Source organism: Malania oleifera, chromosome 3, assembly GCF_029873635.1.
Source record: "Malania oleifera isolate guangnan ecotype guangnan chromosome 3, ASM2987363v1, whole genome shotgun sequence".
Lineage (NCBI taxonomy): Eukaryota > Viridiplantae > Streptophyta > Magnoliopsida > Santalales > Ximeniaceae > Malania > Malania oleifera.
In genome coordinates, this window is record NC_080419.1 from 28,736,383 (window position 1) to 28,752,794 (window position 16,412).

A 16,412-nucleotide genomic window follows, 5' to 3' on the forward strand; every position below is an offset into this window, starting at 1 on the left:
GAGGTTTCCCTTGGAGGTTGACTTCCTTTGGCACATGGTAATTAGAGGTAAATAGGTCTGCACTGGAATGGCTGGGATAGTAGAGAAACTGGCTGCGCATCTCATGTAAGCCCTTGGAAATTCATTTCCCGTATGGCCCATTTATTCTACCCTTTCACTTGTTTCCAAGCTGGTAATGGAAATAGCATACATTTTTGGGAAGATACATGAGTGGGTGAGGTTCTGTTGGAGTCTTTAGTTCCCCATCTCTTAAGTTTGTCTAGGTTACATATTTTTTTGATTATTGATTTCTACACTTTGGAAGGGGGATCTTGCTCTTGGGCTTTCATTTTTGAGTCCTTAATGAGAGGGATTGATGATTTAACCATTTTTTTGAGAGTGTTGGATTTTTTTTCCTCCCACTGTGAGAGATGACTTAAGGATTTGGGTAGGGGATTCCTTTGGTTCTTTTTCCACCAAATCTTCTCTCTCAGCTTATGAAATTGTATAGTACTTGCACTTTCCCTCTGAATAACCTCATCTTGAATGCTAAGGTTCCTTCCAAAATTCAGGGCTTTCATGTGGACCTTGGTCCTTTATCGGCTTAATGCCAATGGTTTGCGGTATATGAGGAGGCTTCACAAAGCTATAAGTTTGGATATTTGTTTAATGTGCTATGATTCTAATGAAACTATCAACTATTTGTTCCTTCATTGCTAGTTGTATATAGAGATTTGGCTAGATTGTTTTTAGTTTTTGGTTAGGATGTGGTTTTCCCACGTACAGTTGAAGCCTTCTTAAAAGTGCGTTATAGAGGCTATGGGAGAAGGAAGGGATGGCTCTATGGAGATGTGCTATATTTGCCATTCTTTTGACTCTTTAGACAGAACGGAATGCAAGGATTTTTAATGCAAAGTGATCGCACTTTGTATCCGATGGGACAGCGTGGTTTCCCTCGCATCTTTTTGGCCTCATTCTTTTGGTTCTTTCCAAGGATTACTTTTGCCAGACCTTTCAGAGGAATTAGAGGGGAGCATTACTGTAATTTCTTTTGTTTCTTTGGTTTTTTAGGAGGATCTCTCATCCTCCATCCCTTGTAAATTCTTGTCATTCTTGTTTATGAATTTCTTTTTATATTAAAAAAATTAAGTGCTAATTATGAGTGCTGATAAAATAAGTGGTGTTTGGTTTTGGTTTTGTGTTTTTGCTATATTATGGACTCTTTGGCTTGAAGGGATCACCAGGATATTCAGAGATCAAAAGACTCCTATGCCTTTGATTTGGGAGAAAGCTTTTATTTTTGCTGCATTTTGGGCTTATTCTTTTGGGGTTTTTAGGGGTATTCTGCTGTCCAACATCCAGAGGGATTGAAAGGCAGCATTGATGTAAATAATTTGTTTTCTTTTTTCTTTTTGTTTTTGCTGCGAAGGAGGATGGGTGTCCTCTTTTTCTTGTAATTTTTTCTTTATTACATTAATGAAGTTTCTGTTATCTAAAAATTAGTGGTGTTTGGATACTCACATGTTATTTGAATTTATATTACTATCTTATGAATAATGTTGTTCAACATATAATTAATATATTATAATATATAACAAAGTAATATATGATTACTGAATTATGTGAATAATAATATTATTAAATAGAAGTATAGAACGACCCTTTAAATAATATTTCCTTATAAGTATTTTTAATTAACATTATTAATATTTTCAAATTAACATAAAGAGCAACAAAGAAATCCAGTTGCTAGTAGACCCAATTCTCTCTCTCTCTCTCTCACTCTCTCTCTCTCTCAATTGACAATGCCTTTCGGCTCTGTCATTTTCTTTGATCATCTATCTCTTTCTCTGGTTTAGACTCCTGAACCTTATGAAATCTGTGTAGTTCCATCATCACCTATTTCTCATCCATGCCATCTTCCAACAGTTCTCTTTATTTTCGATCCTTCATCATCATTTTTTGAGCCTCTTTTTTTCTTATCCATTGCTAATTGTTATTTTGTGAGCTCTTGACCATTATTCATGATATTCTTAAACTTTTCCTTAATTGTTCTTAGCTTTTAAAATCTTTTTCCTTCTTTTTAATTTATGGAAAGCTGAAGTTGAGATCCTCATGGTTTCTCACAATTCTTTCAAAGTGGAAAGGAAAGTTTTTAATTTGTTTTAGGTGAGAGAATGGTGGTGTTTGTATATTTGAGTTCGCGTCTAGCCAATTGTCTTTTTTGGTGCTGAAAAATAATGACTTTCATTGTTTCTCCACTCAGAATAAGGATTTTTGGTTGAGGCTTTGTGGGTTGGATTTGAATTCTGGTGGTTTATTGCTCAGAATAGAAGGAGGTTTTCTTCATCTAAGGTTGCTTTGGAATATGTGGAGTTTGGAAAGGTACAGAGAAGGAGGTTCTGCTAATTCTCTTTATTCTGGAGGGTTCTGAAGTTGATGGATGGTGGAAGCTCTTTTGTGCTTTGAAGGTTTTTTCTGCTCATGAAGACAGAGTTTTGAAGGATGTAGGATCGATTTTCTGTTGTGCTGATTGTGGTTCCAAAAATTTGCGAAGGATTGAGGAAAACACAAGTTTTTTGGCATTTGAGAAGGCCATATACTTCTTATGCTAAAGTTCTTTGTTCTACCCCGATGAAGGAAGCCATGATTGTCGAAGAGAGCCTGGTTCCAAATTGCAGTTTACAAAATGGCAGGTGATGGTTTGATTCAAAATCGAGGGTACTATGGCTAGTTAGCAAATAATCTGGGGTCCTCTTCATCAGCAGGCAAGGGTTCCACTTGAAATAGTGGGCACCAGATAGAGACTAGGAAACATGGACATTCCAAAAGGGGCAGAATGTCAATATTCAGCATGAATTGGACACAGATATGCCTCAACATGTCTGGGTACGTGTGTGGTATGTGTCAGAAATTAATTTTGTTGCTCTTAATTTCTGAACTTGACTGGACATGGGACACGTAATGGATATGCTCGGGACACATTTAAATAAAAAATGTTGCATTTACACAGCTACTTTATACAAAACTAAAAAAATAAAAAAAAAATGGTAAGGAGTGAGCTTCATTGAACTACTGGAAGTCTAGAACCCTAGCTCTCGGATCCATCTTCCTAGCCTTTGAACTTTTCTCCCAACCTCTAGTTGCTGGACATCTCAGCCTTTAAACCTCTCTCCCACCCTCCAGTTGCCAAGCATCTCAGCCTTTGAACCTCTCTCCCAGCCTCCAATCGTCAGGCATCTTGGCCTTTATTGACATTTGAAGGCTTGAATCCCTCTTTGCCGAAGGGTTGAAGACTTGAAGCCTCTTCTCTCTCAAAGGCTCGAAGGGTCTTTATTCCTCAACGTAAGTCCTCCTTTCTCCTGTCCCTCTTCCTCATCTCCTTATTTGTTTTCTACTAGTTCGAATAATATGATAGAACTATAATTGCCCAAGCACGAAATTGATGTTTGAGACTTTGATTATTTGATAGTTAAATACAAAATTAATGTTAATGTTTTAGTATGTCAAAAATTAAGTTAGAGATGGTGATGGTGAAAATGATGATGCATAGTTGATGGATGTCATATGACTTTGTTTTTATTAGATTGTAGTTGGACAAATATTGTTGTATTTTTCTTGGAAGCTTTGGTCCATTTTTTTTATTGTTGATGAATGATGAATGTTTCTTGAGTCCTCTAATATGAGTGTTGTTAATGATTATGCAATTCATGATTGAGCATGAATAATGCCTCTTACCTCATTATTTTTCATTTAAAAGGAAAAACATGCCTAAATATATGTGTTTTTTTTTAATTATATATTAATTAACTAACTATCCTGGCCATGTTCTATCCTTGTTTTTGCAAAATTACCATACCACCGTGTTGGTATTGTCTCCTATTCGTATTTTGAATAGGTATTGGTGTTTCCTAGTCTAGAGAACAATATGGGATCCTCTTTGTGAATAGGTAAGGGATTTTATTTGTTTGTTGCGCAATATGGTGGGAAGGGAAGGGATTTTCAGTATAGGCCTGTGTTTATAAATTTTAAACCAATTGGGGAGCTAGCCTCTGATTTGTGCCGTGATTTGCTTGATATTGTCCATATCTTTCTAAAATTGTTTTTTATGGTTTTTGGCTAAACCTATTTGAGGAGCACAAGCACGAATGACATTTTTTATCTCTTGTCAACAATCATCTTGATTTTAATGATTCTCTTCCCTATTCTTTTAACATCTACAAAACTATCTTTAGGTCTTTGTCTACAATGATTTCTAACCCATTCATATGTTTTTCTTTCTTGATTTTTCAATTTCTTGAAAGGCCTTTTGGTACGAAAATGAGAAACAAAAATTTAAAACTAGAAAACCAATGGTTAATATATCTAAAACCAAAACAAGTCAAACACTTGATTGAACAAATGGTCATTTTTTTCCTTGAATCAAATAACAATTAAAGAATATTATTAAAAAATCAAAGTAAAAAAGAACAAATATGAAAAATATTATAATGAAAATAAAAATTATTATCATTATTTTACTTAATTGTTATATTTCAAAATTCATTTTACAAGAACAATCTTATTCTATGTGACAATTGAAGAGTAAGAAATTATTTTTTCAATGGATTTCATCATTATTTTTTGAAAATTTATGAGTATTTTAAATTTTATTTTAAATTCATGCGGCCATTTTATTTTGTTTTAATTAAAAATTATGTGTAAAATGAATCATTCAATCCACAAAAGTTAATATTGGATATTAAGATATTCTGACAAGTAGTTATCAAAGCAAAACAACTAAAAATTTGGATTTTCATTGGTAACGTAAACAAACTCGTTTTCATAATTTGTTTCTTCACTCTATAGAAATAAAAGAAAAAAATAGAAATAATAACAAATAGACCCTTAGCCTTTTCTCCTACCCACTTAGTTTCTTCCTCTGAGCTAGCTTCTTTACGTAACGCCGTTACGTAATAGTTTTTTGGGTTACTGATACCGTTACACACTGCAAAATTGGTGGGAAGAAAAATTACGGTTGTAGCGGCCGTTACGGACTGCGACCGTTACGTAACCACTATAGGACTATGATGCCGAAAAAATTTATTTTATTTTTTACTTTTTCTTCTCACTTTTTCCCTCTTTCAGAAATCATTCTCAATATACCATGTGGTGAGAGGGGGAAAAGACTGTAATGAGGATGACAATGATATAAAATTTACTATTTCATTAAATACTCACAAGAGATGCATTAATTAACAATTTGAAAATACTAACTTGTTAGGAAAATATTTTATTTTGATGATATTAGTAATGTGATATTTATGTTTTATATTTTTCAACTTCAACTTTCTTTCTTTTCTAGCTATTTTATATTTGTATTATTCGTATGTCTTATGTGTCTAATAGATTAATGGAGTGTATAATGTATTTTTTTTAATTAATTAATTTATAACGCATAAGAATTTATCATAGATAAGAACAATGAGAATTATAAATACGCGCACACATAATTTTTCTATGAATGGTGGTTTAAAACAAATGTAAATTTGTTGCCCTTACCAAATAACTTAGTTAGTCGAATTAAAGGATCCAAAATACACTAAAACTCTTTCTAAGAAGGGCTAAAATCTTAAAACATGCAAGTACGCTAATATGCACAAGGTTGTGCGTGCTTCAAAAAAATTCATGGCTGTTACACCCGCTTCCCGTTATGTAACATCCACTACTCCGGCTTCCTGTTACACTTGTTATCGTTATGTTATGCTACCCGCAACTGCGATTTAAAACCATGGCTGACACTAAGAATGATGTGGGAACCATAGCATATTTGATACCATGCCTGGTATGCATCACTCTGGGGTTATGACTTAACCCATGTTTGCTTATTTTTTGCTACACCTAAATGGTATGGATGTGACCTGTTGCTCGTAGCGGATGCCGTTGTGAATATCGAATTCGTAAAATTGAGATCTGACAAGTCAAAATAATGTGAGGCTTAGAGTGTATACATGTAACATTTACTTTCTAAATCATCTTTTTCTGGTGGGTTGAGAGACGTGGAAAGGGAAGTATTAAAAATTGATGAGCTTGCTAGAGAGGTTGTTAAAGCTTGATACATTGTTGGTCCACAACCTAACAACTTAAGCTTTTAGGTGAAATGGTAATCTAACATGGTATTGTAGTTGGTTGCTAGGAGGTCTTAGGTTCTAGTCTCATTGCCTGCGTTTATTGTATGGTGCTGAAAAAATTATTAAATTCCCAGTAATGGGTGTTATTTGTTGTGTGTTTGTCTCTCCACCTGCTATCGGGCTGCATGTTTGGGGGAGTGTTAAAGCTTGATATACATTATTGGCTCACAACCTAATAGCTTAAGCTTTTGGGTAAAGTAATTGCCTAATAGAGGTTTCTTAGAGGCCCACATGGAAGATAATGGTATGGCTGTTCACATTAAGATGGTGCAAGTTCCAATAATAACAAGTTGAGGTTGGATGGCATGAACACTTAGGTTGCTGAAAAATCAGCAAATTCAAAGGCTCTGCACTTGTTGGGAGCAGAAGAGTAGGGGAAAAGGTTGATTCAGTTGAGGGGTCTTCCAGGGCTGCTGAGAAGCCAATTAAATTCCTGGAAAAAAATAGAGTAGAGATGGCAATTTTTACACTGACTTGAATGGGGCGAAAATAGACATAAAAAAGATCAATGAAGAAACTCCTAGGAGAAGAAGAAACGAGGAGATGAATTAGTCAAGAAGGGTAATTTGGATACTGATTTGATTATGATGGAGGGCTACTTATCGATGACGTTCATGAACAAGTAGGTTTTGGATCAGGTTATTTAGATTTTATGGGTGCCTGTCTTGCAGTCTCGCATCTCCAGTGGATGATTTAGAGGGAGTTCTTGGCTTGGGGAATGATGAAGTGGATGAGGGAGAAAACAAGATTGAGCAGAAGGGTAATTTGAATAGTGATTTGATTATGATGGAGGGCTACTTATGGATGACGTTCATGAACAAGTAGGTTTTGGATCAGGTTATTTAGATTTTATTGGTGCCTGCCTTGCAGTCTCCCATCTCCAGTGGATGATAGAGGGAGTTCTTGGCTTGGGGAATGATAAAGTGGACGAGGGAGAAAACAAGATTGAGCAGAATGAGTCTGGTTTTTCTCCTTCCTCTGTGTCTTGCTTTCAAAATTTGTTGGATGAAAAGGGTATGCAGTAGCTGGTTCAGAGGGAAAGGAAGTCCATTTAGATGGGGTTAAACTCAAGGCTAGGAAGGGACAGTGGGAAATGGCTAATTTGCAGTGATCTGTCTACTATGATGGGAAGGGTTTGAAATAAGGGTTTTTATTTTTATTTTATTTTTTTTTCAAGCTTACGTTTTGCAGGCAATTGTGGTTTGAGTTGTCTTTTTTTATGTCTTCTGTTTTGTGTTTTTTGTTTTTTTGAGAATATCTTGTCCTCTTGTTTTTATTCTTTCTGTTAATATATCTTCTTTTATTATAAAAAAAATATTTACTGACTAAATCATCCTTGTATCTCTTTCTTAGTTTTTTTTTTTTGAATGTTTTTTTTTGAGACTTATTTTAAAATTAAAAATTTATCTTACTATACCACTGCTGCTGATGGCAATTTGTGTGGAGTGGAGGTGCTTGATAAAAAAGTTTCATTTTCCATAGGATTGATTGTAGCCTGGTACATGTGGCCTAGCTTGAGAATTGTTGATGAAACATTGATTTTGTAACGTCATGGTTTGATATTTCATAGAAAGTGTTGCAATGGGGATAAGAAACAACACCTGTTTTTCATAATATACGAAATATATACAAAATAGAAGAGTGATTAAGGATCTTAAATATTGAATGGAGGAATCAGAATGTAAAGTTTCTGCTGAGAAAGGGTGTTTGATTTTGTGATTACAATTCACAAGGTGTAGAAGTTCATGATGTTCTTATTACTGGTCACATTAGTTGCGTGAAATAATGCTGTATCAGGCAATCACTTGTCTCCTATTTGAATGCTGTTATCAAGAATTCTAGTCTGATTTTGTGTTTCCTTGTCAGCCTGTGTGACTAGTGTATCTATGATTATAATTTTTACAAGAAAGGCAGAAAGCTATTAATTTAGGGGTTTGGTATCATGTATGTATACGTTTTCTGCTTTCTCTAAGGCAGTGTAAAAGCATTTGAGAACAAGGGGTTGTCTGCTTTATTGGTTTCTTGTTTCTATAGTTGGTTTTCAGCTGTTCAAGGCAAAATCTGGGAATCAGGTTTTATGATTTTTCAATTATTGTTATGCGTTGGCGCAAAATTTTAATATCTAGAATTTAGTTTTTTGGATTAAATCATTCTATATTCAGTGTAATAAAAAATTAAAAATAAAATGACAATATAAAATTTTAAAATATAATTAAATAACGATATGTCAATATCTTTAAAATGTCTACTTTTTTTTTTTTTTAAATAATATAAATTATTCAGAATTTTCATTTGTTATAGATTGGAGTCTTAAAAAAGTGAATTCAAAATTATAACAATTAAGTCAAATAATTGTAATTAATTTCTAATTTTAATTATACTATTTTCATTTATATTATTTTAATCATATTTTATAGTTTTTTTTTTTTTGAAGATAATAAGTGAACTTGCCTTCAATTAGGTTCTAATTTGTTTTAGTTTTGGGATTATTAACCAAACATGCTGTTAGTTTTCAATTTCAATTTTTCAGTTTTTGTCTCTGGCTTTCATTTTTTTATTTTTTATTTTTATTTTTTGGCAATGATACCAAGCGGCTCCTTAAGGAATCTGTTGATCTAAAAATTATCTTGACCTTAATGATGGGTCTTGCTTGGTCAAAGCATAGCTATGTGTTCACTGCTCTTCTATCTCACAGGAGGAGCTAAAGAAAACCTCAATAACGATGGTAGAACAGAGTAAGGTCCTCAACACCCCTGGTGCAGAGAAACAGACCAAAAGGGAGCTGTTTGATGCACTTCGCCAGGAGCTTGAGTGAGTTTCTTTTCTCATTATTATGTTTGTTATTGCATATTGCATGTTGCATATTGCAAAGTTCGTACCATTATTGTGCCGCATTACAATGCTTCATTCCTATCCTTCAGTCGTTGGCTAGGAAATGCTGTCACTTCTAGAAGCCTCAAGAGTTGGTTTTTCATCATGTGTTGCATATCGACACCTGCCCAACACTCCATGACACTATCATAAGTTAATAATTTTTTTTTTTCAAAATCTTGGTCATGGCTGAGATGCTTCCTGATGCAGCGAGGATGCCTTCAGGGCACTTCTAGCACCAAAATGCTGTCTTTCGTTGCCCCCTTTAACTCTGTTAACAAAGCCCACCCCAAGAGGTTCTTTGACATTAAGAGCGGATGGATTTTGGAGCCGTAGCACCACTGCGCTAGCCTTATAGAGTATAGATCACTATCAGACCTCCCAGCCCCCAATATTCTCCCCTCTAAAGCCATCCCAAAGTGTAAATCTAACACCCCTCCCTTTAAAAAAAAAAAAAAAAAAAAAAAAAAACCTAGCAAGCCATGCTTGTTGCCCACAGTTGATCATGCCCTTGAGTTGGTTTTTTTTTATTATGTTGGATAAATATTAATAATATGAATGCGGTTATGATTTTATAAGTGTAGTTTGTTGCTTCTGTGATTGATTATTTTGAGAATGGTGCCTCTGTTTTATTTTATATCAAAATTACCACAATATTTTTTCATCTAAAAGGGAAAAAAAAAAAAGAGCCTAAATATATATAAATGGTAATTAATTAACGTATCCTTGTCATGTTGTCTCCTCATTTTTTTGAAATTGTCGTATTGCTGTCAGTATTCTGACATATCCATGATTTGTATCGCTATCAATGCTTCCTAGGTTGTAGTAAGGGGCCTTTGCAATAGTTTACAGGCCACAGATTGACATGAACTTTTTAGGTTCATTTTTTATGTCTAATATTTATATTATTGGGATTTTTTCCATACAATTGTTACAAATTTTCCTGGGAATTGCTTTTCATAGGGGTTTCATTTGTTGGTTTTGCTGTTTTCCGCCAACAAAAAAAAAAAGAAGAGATTGCCAATCCTGTGTCAATAATCATCATCTCAGGAAATGTATATAAAAAGAGACAGCTGACAAATGATTGCATGTTGGGGCCCGCGGGGAGTTTGCCTTGGGGTGGGGTGTTCCCTTCTATGGCTGCACTTCAACAATGCCACTAACCTGCTGCTTGATGGGAACTTTATGTGGTTATTTTGCTTGCACAGCTATTGTGTTGCTGGTTGCTGGGTGTTAGATGGAGAATTTGTATGCGGGCGTTAGTGTGCAGTCTTCTTGATTGTTTCAAATATATTTACCCCCAAAATAATTTCAAAATTTGACTTCCATAATCATAATCCTTTGATTAGTTGTCCATGCATAATTTATTATGCAGTTGACATTGCCCAACGTAAACCAAACAATGCTCTTGTGACGAGTGATTGGATGCTGAGAGGCAGTAGAATGATTTGGATGAAGCTAGTAATGTTTTGACAATAGTCCCAGCTTTATGAGAATGTTTGCCCTGGATTGTATATAATGTCAGAAAAGGATCCATTTGAGTCAATCCCACCTAGCCATACTTTTAAGGCTTAGTGGCTGTGGTGGTTGTACTGTCACTACCCCCTTTGACTCATCTGATTAGATATGCTGCATAATTTGTTTGGTTAATGGGCTATAGCCTATAGGAAAGTCAGAACTTGCATTCATCGGTCTTATATTACACTGTTTTGGGTGATTAGCCCAAGGTGCCTTGTGCCCTTTGGAACGAAATGAAAGAAGATTATCACACAATGAATCCCACAGTTCAGTTTAATTCATGTGTCGGAGTAATGATGTTGCTGACAAACAATTTTATTTGCGAGTATAGAGTGTATGATACTTTGCTTGTGATTTCATGCAGAGCTCCAGTGCTTGAGAAGGCATCCAAATCAGTTTGGGAGTTGATTTTGGACAGTGATGGTTTGGGGAAAGAAATCAGTGAAACTGTTGAGAGAGTATTCTGTTGTTTAAGTGGCCAAGAACCTCCTCTATTTCCTTCAGCTTCAAATTGTGAAGCTCAAACAGAGAAAGAGAAGGAAAAGGAGACTCCGAGCTCTTCATCACAGAAGCGAAGTTTCAGTGAGACGAGCATTAACGGTGGGGATGAAGTCTCGGAAGTGCCTGGTGATCCAGCTGCTGTACCTGTAGATTCCAATCCAGTGTCATCTTCCAACGCCAAAAAAGTAAAAAACCTGATCCTCTGATTGACAACTCTCTTTATTGCTTACCGGCTTATAATTTTCCCTTTACTTTTCATTGGGGCTGAGATTAGTAAAATCTTTTAGGATACAATTTGAGAAGTGAAGCCCATGCAGTTTCTCTTTTTTGTGTAGCCTCCTCTGGGACTGCTTATGTATTTCAAAGGCAAAACATTGTACATAATCATTTGCAATTAACCAACTTAATCTTTTGCAATTAGCCTTTATATTAAATGTCATACATGGAGGCTTTGACCTTTACTTATTAATCTTTTGCAATTAGCCTTTTCAATTTTCATGTTGCCAAAGATATTGAAGTTCTGAGGTTCCAATCTTAAGAGAGGTGGAAAAATTACATGCTTATAGATAGGGGTGTGCTGTTGTTAGTGTAGTTCAGGTTTGATGTGGGCTTTCAACTAACAAAAAGGGAAAAAAATTGTTATTCAATGGAAAATTTAATACTATAGTCCCTACTTAGATTGATCTTCTATATTCTAATATAAGGTGTGTTTGTGACAGTGTTGCCGATTTTCATTTTTATTATTTTATAACAAATTTGCTCATTGAAGAGCATTGATTTTTATATTTTTCATTTATATATTTTAATTTATGCATGCTTAATTAATTTGGGTGGTTTTATCTTTAAAAGAAAAGTTTGAAACATTTTTCCATGTTTTGGGATATTGAAACATGTATGTTCAAAGAAATGTTCCAATGGCTGCATATTTATTTATTTACTGAAAATGTGAATGTGTAAATAGACACAAGTTAGCAATAGAGAATTCCCAAACACTACCTTACCTTTCATACTATATTAGATTATTGACTTCTCGTAAGGCTTCTCAAATCACTTGATCCCATTGTCCGATTTGAATTGTTTGTAAAGTGTAAGTAGGCAGGCAAAATGTTAAATGTCAAACCCTAGAAAAATCATAAAATGTTTTGACTCCAATTTATTATCAAATTTGGAATGCGCTACTGTGATTCACAAACAAATTCACTCTGTATTTCTCAGAAAGAGGATTAGGTTAAAAAAAATAGTGATACAAATTTTCAACTCAACAAAATTATAAACTCTATGACAGAACTATAAAAGATTTTGATCCTTTTATATATATCAGAGAAAAATTTGCATGGAATAGGAACCTTGAAGGGTTTATAATGAAATAATCTTATTATGTAACACAATTTATTTATAAGTGACCAGCATGGCGAACGGCGCACATGAAATACAATTGGGACTCACATCTTTAATATAATTAAGTAGGTCTCATAGCTAATGAGCAAAATGAGGAGGCGACATACTAAGATTATAAGAGTGATGTTGATATATATACACGCGCACAAATAAAAGAAACAAGAAGGATTAAAATATTTTTTAATATATACATTCACCTGTCTAATTAGTTGGTTTATCGAAAAACATACGATCGTATTTAATTTAAATCGTTGAAATTTTTAAATGCGGGGAACAAAGGGCACATGCATGGCTGGGGAAAGTACTATAATATATGTTTTCTCTTTTAAATTTTCAATGGGACACGAATTCGTGTCTTCTTCAATGTGTTCCTTCTTGTCTCGTGCATTCATAATTCGCTGAGTTATATAAAAATCAACTAGTAGTTCTAAACAAATGGATCAAGAAATTAAGATCATGAAAGATTGGAGCACCTATGCTTTCCTGCATGTCTTTCTTATACCAATGCGTTTGAAGATATCATACCTAATCAACTTTAGACAACATTAATATAAAAGTAAAATGGCAAGCCTAGCTAGGATTGTAAGCAATCCACACACAGATCACGCTAGCTAACTATCTTTATGTAAAGAGAAACTTAATGAAGAGAAATTTATATATATGTTGTATACTTACTTCCTTTATTTGATTACTTAAATGATCTTGTATTGCTCTTATTAATTTTCTCGCCATACATATGCCCACCTTCTCCGGGGTGAGTTGCAGATCTCCAATGGCTGCCCTAGTGCGTCTTCTTGTGATTCTAATGGCAACACTTCAAACAACAGGTCCTCTCTCTCTCTCTCTCTCTCTCTCTCTCTCTATATATATATATATATATATATAGAAGTATTTGAGCTTAAATATCCTAATTTTGTGCTTCGGAGTATGAATTTGGATTTTAAATTTGAATTTTTGTAAGTTTAGACAAAAATTAGCGTAACATAAATTCAAACCCAAGACTTGAAATTTATTGCTCTAAATACTATTTAGGTTAATTTAGGGTTAAAGGTCTTTACTATTTTTGGGTTACAATTTGGAGAATTTTCAAGAATGTAATTTAAGAATTCTTGACATCTATCCATTTTGATTTGTTTTGAAAAATTACACAAATCTTACCTATATGAAATTTCTTAAGAATTCTCGTGGACTTCATCCTCCAAGTCAAAACATTGAGTAAAAACATTTATCAATTAATGGGCGACTCCGTTGGTGAGGAAAAATTACACAGATTACCTTCATCTTCATGTGTTCTATGTATTGGTATTTTAGATGTTAAACATGTGACAAATTGGTACTATATTCATTAGTATTAAACATATGACTAAAAAGAAAACTCATTTCTAATATGTTTAAGTGTCCGTTTGGATTAAGGATTTTGTTTAAAAAAACGAAAGGAAAAGAAAATAAGGAAGAAACTCATTTTTCCTTATATTTTTCTTGTCTATTAAATACTATCAAAAACGAAAAGTTATTTTAATATGATAAGAAATAAAGAAAAATGAAATATTAATTATATGTAAAGTCAAAATTTTGTTCATAAATTTAGTATATTTTTTTTTATATTTCTTTTCTCACTTTTCTTGATAACCAAACATAGAAATGTGGATTTTTTGATATTTTTCTTTCCTTTTCCTAGTACTTTCTGAGTTTCAAATGGAACCTTATGTCTAGTTTGGAACTTGAAAAATATAAGGAAAAGGAAAGAAGAATTTGAGAAAGAAAATGATAAACATACCAAATTCATGATCAAAATATTAATTTTACAAATCATTAATATTTAAAATTTTCTATTTTTTAATCGTATGAAAATAAAATTTCATTTTTAATTGTATTTTATATATAAAAAATATAATGGAAAATAAATTTCCTCTTTATTTAACTTTTTTTTTCTCTAAATAAAATTTTTAATTCAAACGAACTGTTAGAATTTAGGAAATAGAACATCAGAAGGAAAGATCCTCTATATAATTTTGCCTCCATCCTAAAAATAGTGCACCCACATCACTTAATGATATTTTGTTATCTGTTTAATTGCAAAAAGTAATTATTATTTTTTATTTTAAAATAATTTAAAAAATGTTACTTTTTTTTCAAATTTTTAACATTTACATAAGAAAACTAAGAAATAAAAAAGATTTTACTCTCAGCTTTTCAATAATTTTATTCCTTTTTTCATTGGAGATGTTAATTTTTACAATTTTTTTAGATATTTGACTCACTTTCCGGAATAATAAATTTGCTCCTTTATCCTTATCCATGTAAATGACAAGATAGTGTATTAAAACCCAAATCTCGAAACCTAACATTCTATACAATTTTTTTTATAAAAAAAATAAAGCCTTCATTTAAAAAAAAAAAATTATTTTCAAAACAAATATTAAAAATAACAAAATTTCCATTTCTCTCTCTCTCTCTCTCTCTATATATATATTGATCCATACATGCATGCATGCATGTAGGTGCTTACAATAAAAAAAAACCCACTCGCAGTCCGGCACAAGTGCACATGAAACAAGCTCCGCCGGTAGGCGTCTGCTACGGACTGCTAGGTGACGATCTTCCACCCGCAAAAGAAGTCATCGCCCTCTACGAATCCCGCCGCATCCGTTTGATGCGACTCTACGACCCCAACCCCGACGCCCTCCGCGCCCTCGCCGGCTCCTCCATCCAGCTCCTCCTTGGCGTCCCAAACTCCGACCTCCAATCCCTCGCCTCCGCCCCCGCCAACGCCCACTCCTGGGTCCAAACCAACCTCAAATCCCACACCACCGTCAGCTTCCGCTACATCGCCGTCGGAAACGAAGTCAGCCCAATCGCCGGCTCCCCCACCGCCGACCTCTCCCAGTACGTCCTCCCCGCCATGCAAAACATAAACGCCGCCATCAAGTCCGCCGGCCTCGGGAACCGCCGTATCAAGGTGTCAACGGCCATCGACATGACGCTCCTCGGGAACTCCTACCCTCCCTCGGCCGGCGCCTTCCGCGACGACGTGAGGGCCTACATGGACCCCATCATAGAGTTCCTAACACAAGAGAAGGGCCCACTGCTGGCCAACGTGTACCCTTATTTTAGCCACGCCGGGAACCCGACGGACATTCCCCTGCCGTACGCGCTGTTCACGGCGCCGGCCACTGTTGTCCGGGACCAGGAATGCGAGTACCGGAACCTGTTCGACGCAATGGTGGATGCGGTGTACTCGGCGCTGGAGAGGGCGGGGGGAGGAGCGGTGGAGGTGGTGGTTTCGGAGAGCGGGTGGCCGTCGGGGGGCGGGGTGGCGACCACGGTGGAGAATGCGAGGATTTATAACACGAACTTGGCGAGTCACGTGAGCAGAGGGACGCCGAAACGGCCGGGAAAGGGAATAGAGACGTACCTGTTTGCGATGTTTGATGAGAATGAGAAGGAGCCAGAGGTGGAGAAGCACTGGGGTTTGTTCTTCCCCACCATGCGCCAGAAATATTCTTTGGATTTCTTTGGGAGGGCCACTGCGGGCCTTTCTGCTTCTGCAAATGTTAATTCATCATCAATTAATTTGCGGTGATATATGAAAAAAAATAAAATAAGAAGAATACTCACAAATCGAAAAAAATAAAAAAAGTTAATTTTTTTTTGAGTTGACTCGTGAGTCGCTCTCATCCAATGGAAATACTGGACTTTCTCAAACGACAAGGAGACAATGTTCGGTGACAATGTTGTTGAATAAACATTGTGACTCTACATTAATTTTTTTTTTTCTGTAAGTGTGCCAAAGATATAAAGCTAGCTCTAGTACTACAATTAATTAATGGTGATTAATCCAAGTCTTCATGGCTTCTCGAGGAAAGAAAATTAGTAAAAACATTGTTTGAGATGCATAACATGTAGAAGACATTAAAAAGAAATCATCCAATTCAAAAAGAAGAAAAAAAAAGATCAACCCATATATTAAGGTAG

The 16,412-nt window shown here is 34.9% G+C and overlaps 2 protein-coding genes across 11 annotated transcripts in view; both read left to right on the plus strand.

Annotated features, from left to right (window-relative positions):
• LOC131151998 (uncharacterized) overlaps positions 1-11,456 on the plus strand; it is a 45,475-nt gene extending 34,019 nt beyond the window's left edge. For all 9 annotated transcript variants that reach the window (XM_058103546.1, XM_058103543.1, XM_058103541.1 and 6 more), the window contains 2 exons: positions 8,845-8,960; positions 10,903-11,456. In XM_058103546.1, coding sequence (XP_057959529.1) covers positions 8,845-8,960; positions 10,903-11,245 — 459 coding nt within the window. In that variant the 3' untranslated portion in view covers positions 11,246-11,456. The remainder of the gene's footprint in view (positions 1-8,844; positions 8,961-10,902) is intronic.
• A 1,753-nt stretch (positions 11,457-13,209) lies between these two features.
• Positions 13,210-16,208, plus strand: LOC131152000 (lichenase-like). Of its 2 annotated transcripts, none has more exons than XM_058103551.1 (2): positions 13,210-13,273; positions 15,002-16,208. In XM_058103551.1, exons 1-2 carry the CDS (start codon positions 13,210-13,212, stop codon positions 16,018-16,020), a joined length of 1,083 nt encoding a protein of 360 aa, XP_057959534.1. In that variant the 3' UTR covers positions 16,021-16,208. The 2 variants fall into 2 exon arrangements, with proteins under 2 accessions (XP_057959534.1, XP_057959535.1); XM_058103552.1 differs by having other exon boundaries at positions 13,210-13,264; positions 14,996-16,208.
• The last annotated feature ends 204 nt before the right edge of the window (positions 16,209-16,412 follow it).